Source organism: Chroicocephalus ridibundus, chromosome Z, assembly GCF_963924245.1.
Source record: "Chroicocephalus ridibundus chromosome Z, bChrRid1.1, whole genome shotgun sequence".
NCBI classification, from domain to species: domain Eukaryota; kingdom Metazoa; phylum Chordata; class Aves; order Charadriiformes; family Laridae; genus Chroicocephalus; species Chroicocephalus ridibundus.
In genome coordinates, this window is record NC_086316.1 from 55788076 (window position 1) to 55812688 (window position 24613).

The 24613-nt window shown below is 39.5% G+C and overlaps 1 protein-coding gene across 1 annotated transcript; it reads left to right on the top strand.

The window, feature by feature from the left end:
- Positions 1-1899: 1899 nt before the first annotated feature.
- On the top strand, positions 1900-23598 carry ERMP1 (endoplasmic reticulum metallopeptidase 1). The gene is made up of 15 exons (XM_063321443.1): positions 1900-3107; positions 3980-4281; positions 7751-7878; positions 8178-8283; positions 9171-9317; positions 10850-10942; positions 12308-12520; positions 13454-13674; positions 16332-16506; positions 17011-17201; positions 17794-17946; positions 18480-18682; positions 19419-19534; positions 20004-20167; positions 21321-23598. The coding sequence occupies exons 1-15, from the start codon at positions 2794-2796 to the stop codon at positions 21483-21485; spliced, it is 2691 nt and encodes an 896-aa protein (XP_063177513.1). The 5' UTR covers positions 1900-2793; the 3' UTR covers positions 21486-23598.
- Positions 23599-24613: the final 1015 nt, after the last annotated feature.

Below are 24613 nucleotides of genomic sequence, written 5' to 3' on the forward strand. Positions count from 1 at the left end.
AGATTTTTCCAAACCCACAAGTGTCACTAGGAAAGGCTGACATAATAGGCCCTGGAAACTCAGGACACAAAATCTCGTTTCTCCTTCTCACAGGGTTTTCTGCTTCCTGCTGAGTCCCAGCTTCACTGAAAGCTGGTACAGAAGATTCTGCCTGCCAGAGAAGCTGTGCGACACTGAGTGGATGGCTGGAACATGCTGTCGTGACAGAAACAGACTCCCAGAACAGTTCAACAGAACTGACACTTCAAAACTGTGGCATCGTGCTTATGTTAAAGCAAACAAACAGCTCTGCCTCCATGCAGCGTAGCAATTATTTTACCTTTGTATTTGGCACTGGTGTAGGCATTGGAATACTACTTCTTTTGGTTCAGCAATGCAGAATAGTTACTGAAAAACTGGAAATCACCAGAGCTCATTTAGGAGGAGGATGAAGGGATGAGAAAAGTAGCAGCTTATAAGGCTCAAGCTTGAAGATGAATGTCAGAGGAGTCTTGATCATGATGTATTAATACCTACAGCGGACCAGAAATCTTGTAACAAAGGGATTTTCAGTTTATCAGTCAATGATGTAAGAGGATCCAACAAACGGAAAACTGAAGCTAAGAAATTAGTACCACAAATAAGTCACATTTGAATGGGAAAGATGCCTATGGAACAATTTACAATTTGATGGATTCTTCATCATGGTTTATTTTTAATCAAAACTAAATGATTTTCTGAAGATGGTGTTCTAGTTCTCTTACCCTAAATAGATAGTGGCCTTAACCTGCAAAAGGTTCATATTTGTATCTGTTTGTTAAACAAGCATGCTGTCCTGCTATAATTTACCTTGGTTTTGCTACTAAATTAGAAAACAAAGCAGACCCATAGTCCCTGTGGATGAGAGACTGGATTTTCATTTTTTCTGCTTAAAACATAGTTTACAAGTATAGTTCATGCTCACGGAACAAGGGATTTCCCTCTGTTGTGAAGTAGCGTGGATTACAAGATAGTAGGTTAAGCATCACCCTTCTTGACATAAAGTCAAACTGAATCTATGCTGAATCATTTGTTTGGAAATTAAATCCAATTATCCTAAATTGGTCATTCCAGACTAACAGAGCAGTAAAGGGCACTGTATTTGTTGATGTTCCAGTCATGTCAAAACACGTATGCACTATACTTCCACCTTAATTCACATTGCACAGTACCCTCCCAAATGCAGTGCTCAGAACAGATGATAAAAGGGCTGTCGGTATTCCAAACATCAGAAGTCTTTCTGATCTAAAGCAGAAAATTACTTCTGAATTTTGAATTGACAAAACATTAAAAATTGTTCCGACCTGTAGCGCATGACTGTCACGAAAATCAGTATAGTCATGTCTGTTTCTTAACTAAGAGGCTTTTAGTGTTCAAATGTTGCCCAAAGAATGAACGAAAAAAGGTCATTAAGAAAAGAATGAATTTCTTTCACAGTTCTAATTCTCAAGTAAGCATAGAGCCAAAATAAATGAATGATGTGTAGCACCTATTTTCTCAAATTGTATATTACACTCTAGATCAATAATGTAGGGCTGTTCTGACATAGTTGAATTGAAATGCAGCAAAATGTGTTGCTGGAGAGGAACTGCTGCTTAGGTGAGTTTTTCCAGAGTGGTGGCCCCCAGTACTTTAGCAATGATGATATTAGACATGAAATCAAAATAAAATATGAAAATCCATACTTGATTTCTTGTTTAGCTTCTTTATACAACTTTAAGACCTACTTAGGAATTTCAAAGGAGAAATGCAAATCTACACTGAGTATTTCGCCGCATCTTTATTTAAAACTACATTGTCTAATATACATTTCACATGTATAGTAGTAGTACTACCTTACTATCATACAGATCACTAATATGACAATTTCAAAGGGCAGCTTCCATTCCATGACATTTTGGGGGGCTTGCATTTAACTAGCTTTGGTTATATGTGTTGCACGCAGTCCACTGGACTGGTATTTTTAAGAAAACATTTACATTCAAATTTTTCATAATAGAGCTGTTTCTAATGTAAAATTTACTTCTGAGAACCGAATCTGGGGGTATTTTTGTCTATTTGTGAAGAGGGAGGTAACACAGGTCTAAGTGGAACAAAAGCAGGCAGGAAGAAAAATTAACGAAACAGAATAAAACAAACCTCTCAGCCTAGAACTATGTTACTGGGTCTTAAATGTACCGGCATTATCTGGAGTTGCAAGTCATAAATTGTAAGCAATAATCTTGTCTGTACTGAGGGTGCAGTGAAACAAATGGGAAAACTCACTAAGCCAAAATACAGAAATTTACTGAAGCAGCCGAGCTGTGCGCAGAGCACAGTCATCACATTTCAGTGATGCGAACGCCTCTCTCAGCGAGGCGACACCGCCCACAAAGCGCGGGGCGACCTCCGGTCGGGCGCAGGGTCAGGCCGTCGCTCGCCCGGCCGCCGCGGCGGGACAGGGGCCTCCACCGCCACCGGGCCGGTGCCCTCCACCGGCAAACCGCCGCCCACCGCTTCCCGGCATCGCTTTTGAGGCCGAGCGCACGCCCGAGGCCTGCAACGCGAAAAGCCACCGCCACCTGCGCCCAGCACCAGTAACGGACCCCAACCGTCCCCAACGGCCGGGGCGGGCGGGGGCGGGACCCCGCCCCCTTCCCACGTGACTCCCCGTGGCCGCACCCCCCGCCGCGGAGGGAGCCGGGTCGTGTCGGTCCGGGCGGCGCCGCTTTTTGACCCTCGTCCGTTGCCGTATCGCGCCTCTGCACGGCGGAGCTCGTGCTGGCAGCCCGGCCCATGGAGCGGAGCGCGGCGGCGGCGCCACCTGTGTGGCGGCTCCGCGCCACCGGCGGCCACCGCGACCGGGACCACCCGCCGCCGCGGGAGGAGGAGGGGGAGGAGGACGATGGCGGCGGCGACACGGGCGGCAAGAAGCGTGGCGGGCCGCGGCGGCGGCGGCGGCCGGTGCTGCCGCTGTCCGAGGGCCGGGGGGCGCCGCTGGTGCTGCTGTACCTGCTGGGGCTGCGGGCGCTGGTGGAGCTCTCGCACCGGCAGCTGCTCAGCCGGCCCTCCCCCGCCGGGCCCCGTGACTTCAGCGCCCCCCGCGCCAGGTACAGCGGGGCGGGCTGGGGGCTGCCCCTCCTCGCCGGGGCGGGCGGTGGGGAGCCGTGGGACTTCCCCGTGTCGGGGCCAGAGTCCGTCCGGCGTTACCCCGGCTGCCCTTGGCTTTCCGCCGGGGGGGGGTGGGGGGGGTGCTGGCGGCGCAGCGGCGGCCGGGCCCCGCAGGCCGTGTGGGCGCAGCGGGAGTGCGCCCTGGGGGTCCCGCCGGCCGGCCAGAGGACGAGGAGGCCGCTGCCGTCAGTCGTCGGGTTACTGTCCTTTGCGGAACGCTGGTGTCCTCCCCTGCCCCGGCAGGAGCTCAGAGCTGGCGCCGGCGGCTGCAGGAAGTGGGTGAAATCACTGTCAGGGCTCCCGCTCTCGTATTCGCCACCTCTTAAAGGTGCTGGTTTGGGCTGATGAAGCGCTGCACTCTCCACAGTTTAATTCTCGTAGTATTGTAAAGTGTCCGGGAAAATTTCTTAGAGAATTTTTTAATTGGTGTAAATCTTGCTAAGAGCGTCCTTATTCAGACATTCAGGGAAGAGCGTGTGTGCGTATGGAGGACCTTGCTAAAGGTAAAATCTTCAGCTTCTCCGCGCTTTCATTTCATTTTGAATTGATATGTTCAAAACAGAGAAACAGTAGTTTGGTTTAATATCTTGCTAGATAGGAGGAGGAGCCCTGAGTAAAGATCAGTACTATATACCCATTACCGTAATAGTCTTTGTCATCTTGACTGTAGTTACTGTCTAATTGGCTTTTGTCTCTTCCACTTAACGTAAGTTTCGAAATAGAACAATGTACAAAAACGTTACAGTTCTGGATAAGTTACATACTAAATGTTAAACGTGTTGATGCTGAATGTGTAATTTATCTCTTACAGGGGCTATCTTGACAACATAACAGCAATTGGGCCCAGAACAGTTGGAAGTCCAGAAAATGAAGTTCTTGCAGTTAACTACCTTCTAGAACAAATTAGGGCGATAGAAAGAGAAAGCACAGATGCTCACAAGTTATCTGTAGACATACAGAGGCCCACAGGCTCCTTCAGCATTGACTTTTTAGGAGGCTTTACTAGTTACTATGCAAACATAACCAATGTCATAGTGAAGCTGGAACCCCGAAATGGAGCTGAGCATGCAGTGTTATCCAATTGTCACTTTGATTCCGTACCAAATACCCCGGGTAGGTCCACATGTTCGTTCTGCGTTTCTATTTATTACATGGGTCACAGAACTTGGCTTGCTGTCTTCTCACACCAAACATCCTTATAGCCAGCCACATGCTAGAATACTGTATGTGTCAACTAGTCTGCTTGATTTCAGTGAGATTCAGTATTTAGAGTGACAGGTTGGTCCTGTTAAAGTCAGGATTTCACTCTCGCTTTCTGGTAGGCAGCAAATTGCAGATACTATATTTAGATTTCTAGAAAGTGTGGTTATATCTGCCTTTCTTGTAATTTGCTGCTTATGCATGTAGTTCATGTGCTGCTTCTACCTGTTGTTCAGGTCTTTCCGTACTTCTGTACTTTTCTTTCTCGGGATGCTTTGTGCTAGAGACTGTTCCCACCCCCCCAATCAGCCTGTGTTTTCCCTTCCCTTTGCTGGTATTGTACTTTATTTCAAGTTTTTAGGGTGATATCCTTAAGCTATGCCAATATTATTTTTTTTCTGCATTCAAATCTTCTGTCTCAAAAGACTGTAGCTGTCAAAGATTAAGGTACTGCTACATTGGTAGTGTGTACATCTCTCTTGCTGCTACTTTCACTGTCATTATTGCATACTCTTTTGTTCTTGTCCCTCTGCATTTTTATAAATCTAATAATTTAAAATTATTATTGCAGCAGGGGTGTAAACAGCTACGTAAATACATGGTTTTAACAGTGCCAAGAAGGTAGGGAACTGAAAAGCACATGAAAACATCTGTTGTAACACTCAGCCACAGGTGTGTGCCTTTTACTGCAGTTGAAAAATACCTACAGACTTCAGTTACCAACAGCGCAGCTTTTACTGAAATTTCTTCATTTACACCCCACACAATAGCTTATTTTAGGGAGTAAACCTTGAGTTCTTCAGCACACGCAAATAGTCTTCATTATTGAGAAAACAGTTGAGTATTAGCTGGAGAAACAAAGCACTTGCCATACTCTGTGCCTTTTTTCTGTAGACAAATAGTATACAGAACTTCTCTTTCTCCTTAATCATACTTAGGCAAGATGAGTTTCCAAATTAAGCTTAATAACTGCAGGATTATTATACATGCTTTGTGATTTAGGAGCTGCAGAGATGCTAATTACTGTATATTCTAAATATGGCTGCCTAGACTTAGAAAGAATACTTCACAAGCATAATACAATGATTATGGAAAACCGTCTTTAAATTAATGCCCTGTGTAAATTGTATGTTTGCTTCTATGGACTGTAATGCAGGATTGTGTCTGCATCAATTACTTTATTTACAGTTACTCAGACAGTAAAATATTTCACCAACCTTGCATAGAGGTGCCAGCAAATATTAGTGATTTGTGTAGGATTGTACAGAAATCTGTGGAGGAGCTAGAAGTCGGCCTGTATGCTTGCCCTTAATCACAAAGCAGCCTAGCCCTTTACTGCAGCAGTGAGAAACTGCTCTGTCTTGTCTTTGTGTGAAACTTGCCCAAAACCTAAGCAAGAACCTTTTCTTTTCTGTTCTCCTGTATTTCTGCAACTTACTTGCTTACAGCTTTTTTTCATTTCCCAAAAGGTGTTATTTAACCAGAATCAGCAGAACTCAGTGATCAATGAGTAATATATTTGAAAATTAGATAGTAAAACATAATCTGCTGTTGATGCTTATGCCTACAGGATGAGTAAAGCAAAACTCAGTAAACCATTACAGCTTCAACATTAGAAAGCTTGAGTTCCGTGTGAAGGAAGAACACAAGCTGTGAACTCCTAAAACATGCGTCTTGTTCTAACAGTACTAGTTTTCAGTTTATATGGCCTATTTGATTCTTTTCTAATCAACTTGAAGGCAGAAACATCCTTGAAATGATCATCACAGATGCAGCTGATAACACAGCTTTCTTAGGTTACTGGTATTTGCCATAAAAGCTTTTAACCTACCGTCAGTTTTGTTGTATATGAAGTATTTGAGGATGGTACTTTCTCTGTGAGCTTCTGTCATAGTCTATGGCTACACGGCTGCTTTAATCAGATATAAATCTGCATGTCTGTTGAAATCAATAACTTCTATTTTTCTTAGCTTCACAGTGAGGCAGATAAGTGATTAATCCTGCTGAAAGCTGTAATCATTGCTGAGTTTTCAACACAGCACAGGTTAGATAAAATAATTCAGTGGGGTGAAGAGTAGACTACTGGTAAATTTGGGTAGCAATATAGTCAGGGCTTTGAACTGAATAGTTTTGGGGGGCTTTTGGGGAAGCTTTTGACAGAACAAGGCATTAATTTTTGAGAAATACGTTACAGAAGAGTGTACTGGAAAGATTTTAGTTTTATTTATTTATTCCCATTGCAGTGGAGGTTGGACTAGATGACCTTTAAAGGTCCCTGCCAACCCAAACTATTCTGTGGTTCTGAAGTACTTCCATACAATAAGCTAAGGTTAAAATTTAGGCTGAGATTTGTGTTTGTATCAGGAATGTGCCCTTTTCATGGATGGAGCAGGTAAGTTTAAATTTTGCCAAGTTACAAGCTTTGGAAAAGCTGCTTTTTTATGTGTAAATTAAACAGTGTTAAGAGCTAATGAGTCTGCCCTAATAGCACACCAAGGCCGAGCACACTATTGCTGTCATCTCAGTGCATGTTGGCATCATATATGCAACCCAGGCCTAAAGAAATGAGGTTAAATTTCTCTGCTCCCAAATTTTATTGATTAGCGTGGGGTAGGGAGGTGCTGCAGCTTGCACCAAAGTGGGGGAAATGGGGCAATGGGAGACCTTGGCTAAAAGGTGGAGGCTTAATCCAGATAGAAAACTGGCAGGGCGTAGAAGGAGATGTGAGGAAGTGAGAGTAAGTCTAGAACAGTGCTGGATAAGGATCTCAGAGAACACTCTACTGAGCTCAGAGCAAAACGGGTTTTCTGTGAAGAAAGAAGGGTGGTGGAAAGCATCTGATCATGAAAATTCTGTATTATAATGTATACTTTCATTTTAAAAATGTTTTAAAGGTGTGAATTGTGGTGCTTCCTTTGCTTTATTTTGCAATCTGACCTTATGTTACTTGGAGCTTTTATCCACTTACTCAAATGCATTGTAACAGGGTGACTTATGTGGGAATGTTTATTTTTAAAAATTTGAGTAAGATGTAAGTGAAAATTATGTCCTTGTTTATTTGTATTGTTCTTAGAAAAATAGGCAATGATCACTTTGCTTGCTTAGTAAGCTGGTTAGTCTACTTTTCTCGAATGGTAGTATTGGATCTGGTACCTTGTACTTCACATGCTCAACTTCTGAACATTATTTTTCTTTCTGATGTTTCTTTTAACTAGTATAGACACAGGGTACAAGCTGTAGCAGAAAATATACTAAAGCCTGACATAGTTGTACTTCAGTTAGATTAAGTGGCTGAGGTAGCATAAAGCTTTTTCTTCTCTGGTCTTTGTTGCAATTCTGTGTGTTTGTTGTTAAGTCATGCTATTCTGCTGATTATTTTAAGGTGCCAGTGATGATGCTGTTAGCTGTGCAGTGATGCTTGAAATACTTAACACACTTTCAAAATCATCGGAGCCCCTGCATCATGCTGTCATATTCTTATTTAATGGTGCAGAAGAAAATATTTTGCAGGTGAGAATGTGCCAGAATTATAAAATATACATCAAAGCTGTGTATTAAGACTTACAAAGAGTAACTGCATATATGGCTTGTATTTAATCTGTTGAAGTATTAGTGAAAGCCAGTCTTAGCATTCTGAGTAAAATGTATTAGATTTCAAAGGGAAAAATATGTTTAGATTAAGAATACTGTCCATATTAATTTAATTAGAAGACTTGGATTTTCTGCATCTGTTTGTGTTCTAAGTGATTTGGCTGCCTTGTCCAATCTTGAGTTATGACCTATTTTTTTTTTGTTGTTTTCCCATCAAGGCTAGTCACGGCTTCATTACACAACATGAGTGGGCCAAGTCAATTAGAGCTTTTATTAACCTGGAGGCAGCAGGTGTAGGAGGAAAAGAACTTGTTTTTCAAACAGGTATGAGCTTGCACTGTGTCCAGTTTCTACTCTTGGATAATTTGATAATAAACAATGTAGACTCAAAGGAGTATTCAACGTGACTCGTATGCAAAAGACAGGAGAACCTCTATGTCTCTTTCCCAACCCTGTGCAGCAAATAAGTTGCTCTCCATCTTTAGATACATGGAGGCTAAAGCACTGCCATAGAAGTTGCCTCATAGGTGGGAAGCCTGTCTAGAACAGGATTACAGAAGTTGCATTTCCCTTTTACGTCAAGGTAATAAGGAGAAAACCAGATTTGGAGATCTTGTATACCTTGCATACTCATACTTTCATATGCTTGAGTTAATTTTCACAGCAGTTCTTTCAAACTCTTTGCAGGGAGATGGTGGCATTAGAACTCCGTGTGCTGCTCAGGAAGCAGCAAAACTTCTGTGCTTTGTAGACTACCGTTAAACTTCTGCTCCATCCTAGTTGGACTGCAGAATTCCTTCTACTGATGGAGCTGTGTAATTGTTTGCTTGCATCAAATGCTTTTAGTGGAGAGACTTTTATCTAAACAACAATTTTGAGGTGTGATACATAGATGATAAATTGGAAATTCTGCTAAAGGTTGTGACTTCTTCAGTAGTGCTGGGTCTTTTTTGGGAGGTGGCTTATCTACTCTGCCACTGAACACTCAAGACATCAGTGTTGGGGTTTTTTTTCCCCCAAGTGTAACTAATTCGTTCTCTCAAGTGTGAGTCATTCAGCCAACACAGATGCACTTAGTATATACCCTGTGGGGCAACAGCGTTAAAACTCTAGTGAGTTCCTTTGCGTATTTATTTGTTATGATAAAGGTACATATCCTCACTGAAGTTCAAAAAGTATTTTTTGTGAACTTTCTGCTCATCTTTTATTAGGACCTGAGAATCCTTGGTTGGTACAAGCATATGTAGTTGCAGCCCAACATCCCTTTGCCTCTGTGGTGGCGCAGGAAATATTTCAGAGTGGTATTATCCCAGCAGATACAGACTTCCGAATATACAGGGACTTTGGCAATGTTCCAGGTATGTTACCAGATGACGTGCCAATGCACATTATGGAATCATTTGTATTAAGTTTGTAACAAGGAGACTGTTCTGCAGTTGACTATGTGAGGGTCCTCAAATTTGGTTTGTCTTTCAGTTTGGGAGCAAGTTTTCCTGCTTTTTTTCTAAGGCAAGAGCCTTTAGATTTGGTTTGTCGTATAGGTCATTAGGGAAGTTTTTTGGAGACTTCTGTTTTCCAGGAAGAAACTAAATGGTAGAAAAGTTTCCTGGAAATCAGGAAGACACTCCAAAATGAAATATTTTGGTTTGAAACATTTTGGTAATCATGCTAACAACCTGGTTGCAGGGGTTAAATCTCTGCACCTAATGGGTAAACCAAAAGAATCTTTTTTAAGATTGTGACATAGTAATTAATGCATTTTTATTACTTCTTTTTTTTCCATAATCAAGCACAAGACAGCAGGTTTTGGTTTTGCTAATCTGTTTACAGTTTGCTGTCCATTCTGCAGAGAATGACCACTGAGGAAAAAATGTGGAACACACAATGCAAACACAACTCAAGGGAATCTAAACTTCTGTAAAATCGTTGCTGTCTGGCAGAGGTTGTCATTGGAATCGCTTTCAAGACAAATGATCTTTCTGAATTGATGCCTAGAGCAAAAGGTGTTGGCATATTCTGAACTGTTCTAAAGTATGCTTCTGGCCTGAAAATAAAGTAGCTGATTTTGTACAATGTGTTCTTTCTTTGTTCAGAATCGTACCTGGATCATAAATGGTAAATAAATTCTCACTGACCTCTGTTTTTCTAAACGAATAGAAATGAAGTAATTGAGTTAAAGAACTAGTTTGTTCCTCTTTGTCAACTGGTAGAATTGAGGTCTGATTTGTGAAACCTCTGCAAAATTGTGAGGATTCAGATTGCAGACAGCAGCTTTTTGCATATACAGCTGGGGGGGTGAGGTGTTAGGGATACACCGAATGTGTAATTGATTTTGCAGAAAACCTTTTTTTGTTTGTAAATATTTTTTCTTTATTTTTACAAATTATTTGGGCTATTAAATTAAGAGTTTTCAAATTGGCTCTTTGAAAAGCTGTTCATAAATTGGAAGTAAAAAGAACACACCTGGTATTTTGAGAGGCTGTTTCTGTAGTTCCACAGTGGTGCTTTTTATTACTTTTCAGCATGGATCTCTACGGATGTTTTAATAGTAAGTGTTTGGAAAGCACCTTGTACATCTTTTCTGAAGCTGAGACTATTAAGAATTTTCATGTATTTCTCCAGTAGAGATTGGTTTGTTTACAGATGTCATGCAAATCAATACATTAGAAAAGACGGTTATTTTAAAATGTTTTAAAAGTGTTCTTTTTTTTAAATACACACGGAATGTCAGCCTTCCATCTACAAAGCAGGCTATTTTGTTCATCTTTAAGGATGATGAGTGGGCTATAAAGAAGAACAAACTTTTGCGTGATGTATATCTGAGGCTTTCACATGTTTGTTTTGAGGTTTTAGGTTTACATAATTTCAAACATGCTTTTTCTCTCTCTAGGAATAGATTTGGCTTTCATTGAAAATGGCTACATTTATCATACAAAATACGACACATCAGACAGAATTTTAACAGATTCCATTCAGAGAGCAGGTTGGTGTTTCAAGAATTCAGTTATTTACGAAAGATTTGCTAAAGTGTTGTAGCTGCTTTTTATTTTGCTGTTAAGACTGCCATTGCAAGAAATTCATCATTTTAAGTACAAATTTAGAACATGCTAGACATGTTCTAAAGAACAAAGAATTGACTGAATGCATGTCTTTGAAATACAAAGGAAATATGTTTGGTTAACTTGGGAAGATAAACTTTATCACTATCCAGTGATGTTGATTTGAAAGTAACTGTGGAATCCAATTAAGGTTATAATCTAGCCATTTATACATGATCGTTCAGCATTCTGGGTTCCTTTTCTCTCAGTAAGCCCTCTTACTGATTAGTGTGCATCATGAGAAGCTTATGGTTAGGTTGGTGGCACAGAGACTGGTCTGCCAACAGAGGCTTTTCTTTCAGAATGGATCCCACTCAAACTTACATGGTAGCACACAGGCTGTGGATAAACAGGATTTATTTTCTACTAACAGTTTCTGCTCAGAGCAGGCTATTTGACAGGCTGCAGTAAGGAAAATTACAATAAGACCTTTAGTTTACCAGGAAAAACTAACATGATTCTAAACATCTCCAGGATTTTGACCATTTCCCTCTTTAAGCTTGTACAGAAGCCAGCTTAGATGACCAGCATGAATAAGTTTTAAACACTTTCTTGCACCAGTGCAGTTGCAAGACAGAAAGTAACACCTATAAATTCCTGTTGGAGAGGTGATTTTACTGGTCATGGTGGTTATGTACAAGGTCTCTCGTTAAATGTATCACAGCTAAAAATAAAAATAAAGACAAAACTTTTCAGCCAGTAAGCACTTTTACAGGTCAAGTAAAAGCAAAATGAAAGTTCAGAACAATTGTTTTTGGCTGCACTGTGTGAAAGAAAAGAAGTGGTCAGTACCTGTAGGCTACAAAGGAAGTTTACCTTACAGTCATCTAGGGAAAGAAAGGCAGGTAATTCACAGTCACTGAAACATGGAGAGGTTACTACTGGAAAGGAGAAGAGAAGGAAGATTAGGAAATTCTAAACTCTTCTATGGGTTAGCCTTGAAGTCCAATGCTTTAATATCAGACCTGAAGATGGGCTGAAAGCTTGACTACTCCCTTCATTGCAACAGCATTTAAAAACATGAAGCTTACCATGTATACTTATTTTAGTGACAGCTGTCTAGATTAACTCATGAAAGTACTATGCTGTGCATACTATCAAATACCTATTTCAGAATAATCAGTTGTATATTCACATCTTTCTTGAGGATATTTCAATACAGCTTTATTTTTAAGAACACTTGAAAGAATGCTGTGTACTAATTCATCAACCTTGATGTAGTTACATTGTGTGTCTGCTTTTTTTAATAGGTGACAATATTCTATCTGTCCTAAAATACCTAGCAACGTCAGATAAGCTGGCTAAATCTTTTGAGTATCGACATGGAAATGTTGTGTTCTTTGATGTACTTGGTTTATTTGTCCTGGCTTATCCTGCCCGTGTTGGCACCATCATGAACTATATTACAGCAGCAATTGCTTTTCTTTACTTAAGCAAGAGAGTATTACAGGCCAAAACCAGAGGTAAGTCTAGTTCTTAAAAAAAAAAAAAAAAAATCAATCACAGTACTCTTTATGGAATACCAATTAGTAGATGAAGTGTTCAGGTGACTAAGGCATCTTTTTAGATAAATGTCAGAAATAAATTCTAGGTGTGCAGCATGCCATAGGAGTTACTTTGTGTTTAAATATCTCAACTTTGATTATGATGAAGAAAGAATATGATAGGCCTAGATGTCTAGCATTTATGAATCACGATTATGCCTCTTATCCTTTCATGAAGGTTAAAATCAAATCCTTTAAAGATCTGAAAATGGAAAAAAAAATTTGCTTAATATCTATGTAAACTCTGTTCTGTTAGCACAGGTAGGGCTTCAGAATCATGTTTCCTGAACACCTGCCTGTAGGCAGGAGCAAATAAAACAACAAATGGAGAAAAACATTACAAAGCTTAATAAAGGGTGTAAAGCAACTTAAATCTTCTAGTTAGACCTTTTCAGGTATGTGTAAGAACATACCTGTTTAAAAAAAAAAATCAAACCAAACAGACCCACCCTCAAATTCAGCAAACATTTTTGGAGTAAGAAAAAGTTACAAGAAAACCAACTCAAATTTGTGTTGCTTTTTTTTTGTTTTTGTTTTGAGACTTTATAGATGGTTGAGTGACTCCACTGGTTCCCTGGAGAAATTTTTAACTGTCAGGAACATGGCAATCTGCAGAATAATACACTAGTACTCTGGGAATAAACCTTGCAGTGAGAAGACTGCAAAAAGACTTGCAAAGAAATAGGCTAAATGGTTTAGACCACACCGTTAAGAAGTCTTCAGAGTGGATGACTCATGCTTTTTTATTTTGGTCATTAACTGAATTATACTGTGGGGTAATTACAATCTTGATGGTAGTCTGTAGTAGTATACATGACTTGTTGAATTAAACTTCTTTTTTCTTCTTCACAGCTGTCCATAACCTGAAGAAATTCTTTACTGCATTTGGCTTAACACTGTTAAGTTGGATCTGCACGCTGGTGGCAGTCCTTATAGTGGCAGCCTTCGTCTCTCTCATTGGACGGTCTCTTTCTTGGTACACTCATTTCTATGTTTCAGTGTTTCTCTATGGCACTGCAGCTGCAGCTAAGCTTATTCTTGTGCATACACTAGCCAAGAAATTCTTCTACAAGGTAAGCTTGACTTTGTTGCCAGTGATGAAGGCTAATGTGTTTAATCTGAGGCAGACTTAATTCTTGAGTTGATTGAAAAGATGCAAAAAGTTTTCTGTATTGGACAGAAGTATTTAAAATGTTGCTGTAAAAACTGCTTCATCTAAGCATAGGGGTTACTCTACTAAATCAGAGAGTTAAGAGCTTTGTGATTTAACTCTTTCTAATGACCTTAAGGAGCTGCTTCAGAAAAACGGCAATAGCCTAGTAGAATACTAGTGCTGTTTCTTTCCCTGTCTGCACCTTCCTTTCTTGCCATCACTTCATTGATACGAGATCAGAGCAACAACTGGAGAATTTAGGGTTTTTTGATACCTTTGAATGTTCTTGATAATTACGGAATCTACATATATACTCCAGTGTTCTTTGAATCCTACCAGATTCTCTCCTCTGAATGTACTTGTATGACGGGTTCCTTAAATTTAATAATTAATTTTGGTACAGTATCTCCTTATGTATCTTTAATATTTTTATTCGTTGTTTAATCTAATTCATCATTTACACTTTGTTGTGAAACTCGGAATTCCGGTTCTCTCTGTTTTATTCTGTCCTTTTATTATGCATATTGTTTTGGTGATGTCGTTTGTATTCATAACCTTCTAAGCAAATAATACGACTTTTTGTCAGATGCTTCATCTGAGAGCTTTTTCCTTACGTTTATCATAGTTTCTAGTTCTGTCATGCCCTCTTCTAATACAGTAATCTGTGCTGTGCAGGACTTTCTAAATGAAGCTCTTATAAAAATTTGAGTAGTCACCCTTCCCCCTATGATTATTCTGATTGATAGTTGTTTTTACCACAGCTGGAGTTGGAATAGAGCTCTTGATAGTCCATGTTCTTTTCTGCAATAGATAAAGGTCATATAGGCCCCTGCAGGGCTTGGTGAGGATTTGGTGTTTGTTACCTTTCCATTGGTGTCATTTGTCATGATTACTGTCTATCTGCCTCTTTTGCTTATAATTCTTTCTTATGGACTAACCAGCACAATTTAACTTGCATAATAATGTCATAATTATAGCTCCTAATAATCCCCTTATGTTTAGATGGTAGTTTAATGGCTCTGTATCAAAAACAAATAGGGCCTTGAGGTGGTGCTGTGAGGTATGACAGATGATGCTCTTCCAGGGCAGAAGTCGACTACTTGAGCCTGTTAGGTTTAGGTCCTAGGCACAGTGGTATTTAGTTACTCAGCTTGCTGTTACTTATCTTCTTGGCTATTTGTACAAGCTTTGGGCAAGGGAATTTAGGAAACCTAAGTTGTCAGCCGAATCCAGCTTCATCCAAGTGTTTGAAGAATTAACTGAAACTCGATTGTATGGAAAGTTCTGGGTGAATGCATCATGTCTTTATCTGGAAGTGGGTTTTTTAATTGTTTGGGGAGGGGGCGTGTTAACTGGTATATGTATGTTAAATATATCTATGTGGTGGTGTCCTTTTGTGGAAAAGATGAGCCATATACAAAATAGACGTGATGTTACCGTTGTCTAGTCTTTCAGACAAGCTGAGGGGAGGGCGTACTTGCACGAACTGTTCAGCTGTTCCAGGCTCTGGATCTACTTCTTGCCTGCTGATTGTCTTGATCAGCAGATCAGCCAACTTGATATCATGAGTCTCTTAATTTTCTTGCATGCTGGAGCTTGCAGTACACCATACGGTTTATGCTGCCTCTGTAACTTATATTGTACTGAGAGTTGCATAAAGATTTTTGGAACCTAATCTCTTACTTGGCTGTCACAGGCAATGCCTGGGTGTTTTCTGTTAGTAGCTCAAGAACTTGTGAATTAATAAGCTTTTTGTTTTGAAATAGGTTTGGCAATTCGTGTTTATCCTTTTTTTTTTTTTTTTTTTTTTCTTCTCAGCCCAAAACTGAACTGGGTGCTTTCTGACAGCCATTGTTCACGCAAGCGGTCCTTCTTGCTACTAGCAGGATTCACAATTAGAGTCTTGCACTACAAACACTGCAGCGTTGCCAATGTAACTTACAAGAAAAAAAAAGCAAACCACATTTTTGATAGTTAAACTTCTTTCTTTTTGAAAGTGTTATCTCTTATTATCTGACCCATACATGTCTTTTCTTCAAAACAAATGATACACTTTAAAAAAAGCACACTTCTGAAGTGACAGCTGTGGCATGACATATAAAGGCACTAGTGTAATATTTGTGCACTAATAACCGTGCTTGTGTAAGAAGTGTATTAACAGCTGCTGTTCAAAAAAAAGGCTTAGAATCTCAGGAGATATAGATAATTTTTTCACACGTAAGTAGTGGCTATTTTATAGGCTTCACAAATACCAGTGCTTTATATAAAAGGGCCCTATTCGCCTGTGTTCCTAAAACATTAGCCTTCCACCTTCTTGGCATTGTCGTTTGTACATTCCCTTCCTCCCTATGCCCCAGCCAATGTAATCTCTTCTTCAAGCTATGTCAGAGCAGATTTAAAAAATAAATAAATAAAGTATGCTGTCATGGATAGCTCTAAACGGTAAGAGAATGGTGCGGTGATGCTTACAGAATTGTTTTGGCAAAGAAAACAATTATATATGTTTTCTGTGTGTTCTCATGAGATGTGATACATGGAATATGCTCAGTTATGACTGTACTTGCTTTTTTGTTACAGAATGTGAATGAGCTGTACCTGGGGGATATTTTTTTTGATGCCTCGTTGATGGTATGGTCTATAGCATTGGCTGTGATTACTCAGATGGGCCTTTGTTCTGCGTTCATTTGTACATTATGGGTAGCATTTCCTTTACTCACTAAGCTGATGATCCATAAAGAATTCAGCCAAAAAGGTATAAGTTTGGGGGGGGAGGGGGGGGGTGTTTCCACTCTTTGAATTTTGAATAGTCAAAGTATACATGTGACATTTTTGTCATAAGAATAAGTGTTCTTGAACTAAAGACAGTTTGAAAGTATGGAGAAGCTCTTTAAAAAAGTGCAGGCTAAAAAGAACAATTCTGTGTGGGTTTATTAGTAAGTGATTGTGCACTTTGATGGGATAGTAAAGGTTGTTAAAAATACTGTGAAATTTAAATAGTTTTTGGGACAGAACATGTTTAATTTTATTTTTTTTATGGTAACACAAGAAGGGTTTTGTGGTGTTTTTGAAAGAGTTATATTGTCACTGGCCATGCAAAATGAGATCCCCTTTCCATATCCATGTCGGGGGTGAGGATGAGTGTTGTGTGTTGGGCCTTGCAGCAGTTTATGGATATGTTAGTAAAGCTGTGTGTTCATGTCCATTTGAGCTTTTCTAGGTTTTTTGTCTTAACTTTCTTTTTTTCTGTCCCTTTTAGGTGCCACAGTGAAGTTTGTCATGATGTACATGCTGGGAATGTTTGTTCCCTATCTGTATATGATGTATCTTAGTTGGACTGTATTTGAGATGTTTACCCCTATCATGGGACGAAGTGGTTCAGAAATTCTACCTGATGTGGTGTTGGCAGGATTTATTGTAGTCATCACTATGATACTGTCATCCTATTTTGTAAGTAGAATTTGTAAATGTTTAAAACATTTAAACTTTCTCTAGAGTTTAAAAATCAATGTTTTTCTAAATTAATACTTGAAGTTAATGTTTTGACAGTACTAAATTGTAAGAAAGTTCTAGGAAACATGTCAAGGATTCTGTGTTTTATGTTAGGCAAAGAAAAGTCACTGAAGCAGGGCTTATAAAAATACATCTGTTCTATGATGATGTAGTAAAGATTGGTGTAAAATAAGCAATTTAATGCTGGAATTTGAACAGGTATTCATTTTAGGTGAAGTATGTGGCTGAACAGTATGTGTACTATGCTAAAAAACAAATCCTTAGGGTTTTCTTTTCTGCCCCCTTGCTTCAAAGGTTCTACGTTTCTGTTGGCAGATTAGCAAATTTTTGAAACTCCGAGAAGTATTCACTTTATTCCTTTTGGGTTTAAATACTGGGATTACAAAGAAGTGTCTTGTGTCTGGTAGTACTTGCAATGATCTCTTTTTAATGTACTTTCAGTTCCGTAATTGGATTTTATAGTTATACGAATAGTGTTTTATTTCTAAGTCTTGCAGTTTTATAACTGGGATGTCTTTTTGTTCTCTAGATTAACTTCATTTACCTTGTCAAAAGTACAAAAACGACGCTAATAACTTTAACTACTGTGTTTGTAGTCACTCTGATTCTCGTTTGTAGTGGAATATTCTTTCCTTACAGTTCTGATGCAGCTAATCCAAAGCCTAAACGAGTCTTTCTCCAGGTAAGAAAAGCCCTGTGTATTTTAATGCCTCTGGTTGCAGCAGTGTTTGGGTTTTTTTCCAAACCTTAACATCCTCCCCGACCCCCCAAAAAAGAGTAACTTTTCCTTTCTTGCTTGATTTAAAAGCTCTAATGATTATTTCTGGATCTGAAAGAATTGCTAATGTTTCCTTTGTTCAGTCTCTGACACAGTTCATCTGTGTCAGAAAAGCAGCGTTTTTTAGGGGGTTTTAAGTGGGGGAGTTGTGAGTAAGCAATGATAATTTAAAAAGTGAATGTCATAGGAGATGAGCAAATAACTTACAGGCACAGTCATCTTCTGAATGTGGGTGTTTTTATGGTATGTTTCTTTTAGCTGAGTAATTTTCTCTATATATTCACAAATACTCGGATGTGTGTTCAGTGCATGCTGCAAGTACAGTAGACCTTAGAGATTGAAATGGAGGATATTTCTGAATCACTTCTGAATCATGTGAACTGCGTAAGGTCCATCATCTTTCTGTGTTTCTTTTTTCTTTTTTTTTTTTCTTCTAGCACACAAGCAGGAGATTTCATGATCTAGATGGAAATGTGGTTAAAAGTGACTCTGGTATATGGATTAATGGATTTGATTATAATGGAGTATCTCACATAACTCCCCATGTGCCTGAAATCAATGACAGCATTAGAACTCCATGCGAGGAGCAGGCTCCTTTCTGTGGCCTTCCTTGGATTCTGCCAGTGCATTTCATGTTCCGGTTGGTGTGAACACGGCTCCACTTGAGCACTTACTGATAAAGCACATTTGTCACTTACGCGATCTCGCTTATGTAAGGGAAAAAGTAAGGGTAATGTTGGTCTAAAAGTAAATAATCCTTTCACTTTAGAAGGCATTTGAACTTCTGCCTAGGTGCAGTGTCTTCTGCCAGAATCTCTGCAAGAGACTGCTCCTGCAGCAGACCCATCAGCAGAAGTTGATTTGTGGAAAATCAATGTTAGCGCCAGTGGAGGTGGTGGTGAAGGGGGGGCCTTCTAAAGGGCAGTTCAGATTTGGAGTATGGATGTCTCTTCCCTTCTTCCCCCTCACCCCAGCTGACAGCAGAGGAAGTCTAGCGTAGCTCATCTCCACAGAAGAAATCTACCTGCTGTGATTATTTCTCATGCCCCAAGAGTCCTGTGAGCGGAAGCATAGCAGTTTGAACATGGAAATATTCTTACTTATTTTATTGTTTTTTAAATTAAGGCACATGAAGGTAATGAATGAACACACCGGTGACTATTTTTCTATTAATGTGCCCTTTAAATATTTCTCTGGCCACAAGCTGCTAATTTTATCTGCCTTCTGCTAGAATCACTAGCTGTTGAATATTTCATTTAGTAACAACGCAGTCAGCTATTCTATACAAAAAACTCTTCTTGGCTTCTCATACTTAATACCTCTGAGTGTTGCATTGAGAATAAGTTAAAACTTTCCCCCCCTCCCCTCCCCTCCAGGAAAAACTGGTATCTTCCTGCTCCAGAAATTTTTCCAAGAAGCCCTATTCACTTTAAAGTTCTGTCCAAGGAGCTGATGCCCTGGAACAATGTGAGGTTAAGCTTTGAAGTATCTGGTGAGTGACTGAAGCTTCTGGTTTGTGATTTGTGTTTATTTTTATGCCCATAATAAATCAGGTGTTGACTCCAGTACTGCAGGTTCTAGTGCCATTCCCAAGATGGCGAGCTTTGTGGGATTAGCATGAATTAATTCAGTTTCATAACACACCAGAAGCTGTGGGTGTTGTGTTGCAGTTGTTATTTGGGGGACTGATAAACTTGTCTATTTCGAGTAAGCCTTGATCTTCTTTATAGCAAGTCCTTTCTTAAAGTCCGTATTATAGCTCTGTCCTTCTCCTACATCATCATCTCATTTATCTCGCCGCTTAGAAATAACTGAAGCTTCTTCTGTGGAGAAGACGGTTGTATCATATTTTAGAAGACAGGAAGAGTAACACCCAGGGAACGTGCTACTGGATAGGAAAATAGGTGGTTGTTCTTCCTCCACTGGTTGATACATCCAGATACGTATCCTTGTCTCTGCAGGTCCAAGTCACATGTCTCTGTATGTTCGGCCACATGAAGGGTCAGCTCTGTCCACCTGGTCCCTTGGGGATGGTACGCCGGTTGCTAGCTTAGGAGGAGACTACTTCGTGTTCTACTCGCACGGGCTGCAGGCTGCACCGTGGCACTTCTGGGTAGAGCTGACGGTGAGTATGCCCTTCTGGAAACCCGGCCGTGCCTTGGTCTGCTCTCTTGTCGCCATTTCTGCATTCTTCTGTGGAAAAATGTCATTGTAACTTTTAACTTTCTTAAGCTTTGCTTTATTTGATAGATCCTAATTCAAGCATCCCTCTTTTTTTAAATTGTCCCTCAGCTTTATGTATCAGCAAAACATATATTTTTGATGCATAGTCCACTAACTTGTCGAACGGACAAAGGGAGTGTATTTTCCTTGCCTTTATGGTCTTAGGGTGTAAGTTTGGATTTCTCTCTTCTTAACATCATAGTTCTTGAAGTTTTATCTCTATTAGTATTATTTCAGAGTTCTCTTTCCTTTTGTGAGTAGTTTCCCTTTCGTGTATTTGGTTTGCTTGGTTTTGGGGAAATTACAGGGAGTCCTTGGTGGGAAACGTACCTGTCTTGAAGAGAGTTGTAAAACTTTGTTTTCTAAATTTTCTTTCACATTATTTTCAGTTGGAAGCAAGGCTTCCAGCATTGCTGTTCCAGTGGGATTTATGATCCCTGCACCCGTTAACTTACCGATGAAGAACTTTTTGCAGACCTGTACATTTTCCTTTTAGGTTTAACAGTGTCTTATTCTTTGAGTAAATATTACAAGAACCTCTGAAAGTTCAGAAAGTCCCTTGTTCCATCCTGGATCAGGCAGTGTGCACGCTTAACCAAATAATCCTCTGAGGGTACTTGATAAAGGCGAACAGGAGTCGGCAGTGTGACAAGCTTTGCAAGGTTGATAGCGGCAAAGCTAGTCAGAAAAGGATTTTCATCCTAAGGATTCACAATAGAAGGATCAGCATAAATGCTATGCTGGAGTCCATGTCCTGATTTGTCAGCAAAACTGACAGATAAAAGCACTGAGGTTAGAGCATGTGCAAGCTATTTAATATGTCGGAGGCACTGCAACCTAAATACCTCGTTGCAAGTTCAGTTCAAATTGAGCTCAGCATGTAATCTGAATGTTACGTTTGAAGATAGGAAATGTTTTAACATATAGGACAAAGAGCTGCAGGATGAAGTTTGTTCCATAGATACTAAGTCTGTACAAAAGTACATCTGGATTGATCTTACATTTAAAAGCCATAAACAATCATAAAGACTGTGTTCCCTTTTTCTCACTTTCAGGCCCCAGCAAAGCATTCTGATGGAATGGTCTCCCTCGCCATAGCAGCACATTACTTTTTTGGGGAAGATCAAAAGTCACCTCAGCTCTCTGCCTTACTGGAAAGGTTTCCAAGCTGGACGTTTTCTTCTGGTTGGTCCTGCACTTATGACCTTTTTGTCTTTTAATGTTGACAGTAATGCAGTGCTAGTAGGGTCACCTGACGCAGAATGCTGTTCCAGCAAACGCATTCTAACAGGGTGCCAGAGACTTTCACAAGAACTTAAAGTACTTTGGCGACACATGGTGTTTCTTTGGCAGTTTGACTATTTAAAGCCTACTGCTTTCTTGGGGATATAGTGATACTTCATGTCAATGTGAATGCAGTTCACCTTGGTTCTTCCGCTGAAATGGCAGTTTGACTAGTGGCTTTCTTAAAATTAAAACTGCGTTTGAGGAGCTATCGTTGGCATAATGTTATGGCAATTGTAATGAAAGGGCCTCATGAAATTATTTTTCTATTATGTAAAATAGAACCATACTTCACGCACACGTGCGGACTATTGCCTACCAATCCTATCCGTCCTGTTAAAGACAGACCTTCAGCTAAAAGATGCTTGTTCACGTGGTGGGGGGGCAGAGCTCACAGAGTTGTAAACATTACTTTTGTCACTGGATGAAGTCACTGAAAGCTAGGATGCTTGTGCAGGTTGCATTCGCAGTCCTTGGCAAATGCACAATGCTGAAAAACTGGTATTATGATGGAATGTGGTAATTATTTATCTAGGTTATCTTCTCCAGATAATACGTCTCTGTTAAAAACTTAGTTCCTACCCTTTTGCCTGTCTCTTCAGTGTTACAACTTGAGTGGGTACGTTTGACCTGTCATCTTGTGGTTTTGTTCCTGTTGGGATCTCTCGCTATCAGCATATAAGCATGTCACTTGCTCTCTTGTACGTAAGAGTGCTAAGTCCTCACTCCTTTATGTAGATGTCTTATAGTGAATCTACTCTAAATTTCAAGTTATCTTCTAATTTATTAGAATTGGCTAATTTTTGGTATCTCCTCTGGAGAGACTTTCGGTAATGTGACGGTATTGCACTTTGCTAATACATTTAACTGTTTCTTAAAATACGGTTTGCTTTCCATAAGGAAAAATACCAAGAAGAGTCATCTTTAAAAAGATGTCTAATATCGCTGGATTGCTCTTATTTCCACAGGGTGGGTTTTATGAGTGACTGTGAGTGACTTAGAATATTTTCCAGTTTTAATTGCCAAGCTTGGAGTTCAGAAGCCACTGACCTCTTTGGTGTTTTTATACTCCCAGGTTTTTCTCAGTGCAGTGTAATGCTTAATGTTAGTTTCTGAAATTCGAAGAACTCTGTGTACCTGAGGAAACAACTTCTCGGGTTTTTCCAGACTATATATAAAGCATTCTGTGACATCAATACCACGCTACAGACTGTACAAATTAGTATTTTGCTCGTCTCATGACTATTGCCAAATCGCATGCAAAGCAGATTTTGTGCATGCATCATCATTTCGAGTAAAAACATGCTAGTACTGGGAAGTTTACAGGGCATGTGAAAGAAAACTTTATGAGACTTTAATTTGTGTGAGCTGTGATGGACACGGCTCCCTGGTCAGGTATTCTTCCTTCAAATGGTTCTGTAGTTGTGTACAACAGTGGCAAGAACCAGTTTCACTTGTTGCAACATACATTCATGAAGATTGCCAACCAATTAATGGACTAGGGAAGGAGGTTTAATTACTGTAATCATAATGAACTGGCCATTAGTATCTTAAAACCAGCAGTCTTTCTACATTAACATGTGCATTAATCATCACTCACTTGATTGTATCTGATTTGAAAATGTATCTGATTTGAAACTACAATCCCTGTATTATGCATTTATTTTTTTAAAAAGTGCTATTAATGATTTGAAAAAGTTTTATTTTATAACTCTTATGTCTTGAATCTCAACAAATGTTTCGTACTGTACTCTAGCTGATGCCCAGCTCGTGAACTGAAGCTGCACTGATATATCCCATCTTCCTCAGTTTTGATTTTTATCATGTGTTTTGCCTCTGATTTAAAGCTTTGAAAAAGTGCCGTGTGAAGAATTTTTACTGGGAGACAAAAATATAAAAATGCCTGTCAGCAATTTCTGCAACTTCAATGAAGCAATAACTTTTGCTAACTCAGGTTTTAACCTTTATTAAATAATTTAATTATGGGGGATGTCTAGTTTGCTGTAAATTTCTATCTTTGTAAATAAAAGTGAAACCTAATCAGTGAAACCTGATTTTTGTCATGATTAAAGGCGTATTTGAGTTGTTTTTATTTGTTGTACTAATGTTTTATTTGAGCTTGAAGTAGAAATACTGCTAACTGATACTGGAGTTAGCAGCTACAGTTAGAGCTATGTGTAAGAAATGCATGGCCATTAATGTAAAAATTTTCAGAGCTGAGAAATGTTAAAATGAGGGCCCTGGCTGGTTGCCTGGAGAGGAACGTTCTTCTTTAAACAAGATGTGGTATGGAAGAGACACTGGTAGCAAAGCAGAGTGTTTTTTGCATAACTAATAGTTGAGAGCAAATTTGTTGTTGATCGCAGGTAGAAAAACTGGATGGAAAATTTTTCTAAATGTTTCAGTGTCCCTCTGCTTCCTTGTTCAGTATGAGCAGATTAGTCTTCTGCTACTGTGGCTTATTATTTCTCATAAAAAATATTGTGTGTCTTATTCTGTGAAATACACAAAAAAGCAAGCATCTGGTAATTTTAAGGCTGGAAGGGCATGGGAATAGAAAAGGTCTTTATTCTTTGTGGGGGCATTAAGCAGCTAGTTGATTGGAATTCCCGTATTTTCATCTGAAACAATTTACATACACAGCCTTTTCTAAATTGCTTTACCTTTCCTTAATGCTGTAATTCTTCTGTGACTTTTGATGTCTTTGAGATTCTATTACGTTCTCTATTAACATACATAGTACTCTATTACATGTCTGTAGGTAAAAAAGATTCAGAAATAAGTACTTTAACAACTTAAGCATGTGTTTGTGAAGGAGGCCGGTACATGTTGTGGTTATGCAATCTAATGCAGCATTAGAGTGCATCACTGTACCTGCAGATTGCCTGTCAAGTAGACGTATGCATTTGAAGAAACAGCGTTGAGATAAGTGCAATGAACAGGAGAATTCCAGCTGTTGTACACAAACTGACAGACTGTTGAGCTGAGTGGAGCTGTTCTGTGTTAGCAAGACCTGTTTTTGATGTCTCTCCAATCTAGGCTGGGTTGCAAGCCTGCTGGAAAA

Excerpts from the sequence above, each read along its gene's own strand:
- ERMP1 (XM_063321443.1), top strand. The coding sequence starts at position 2,794 with ATGGAGCGGAGCGCGGCGGCGGCGCCACCTGTGTGGCGGCTCCGCGCC. Across the intron at positions 8,284-9,170 it reads AGAACTTGTTTTTCAAACAG|GACCTGAGAATCCTTGGTTG; the intron begins GTATGAGCTTGC and ends ATCTTTTATTAG. Across the intron at positions 17,202-17,793 it reads TGATACTGTCATCCTATTTT|ATTAACTTCATTTACCTTGT; the intron begins GTAAGTAGAATT and ends TTTGTTCTCTAG.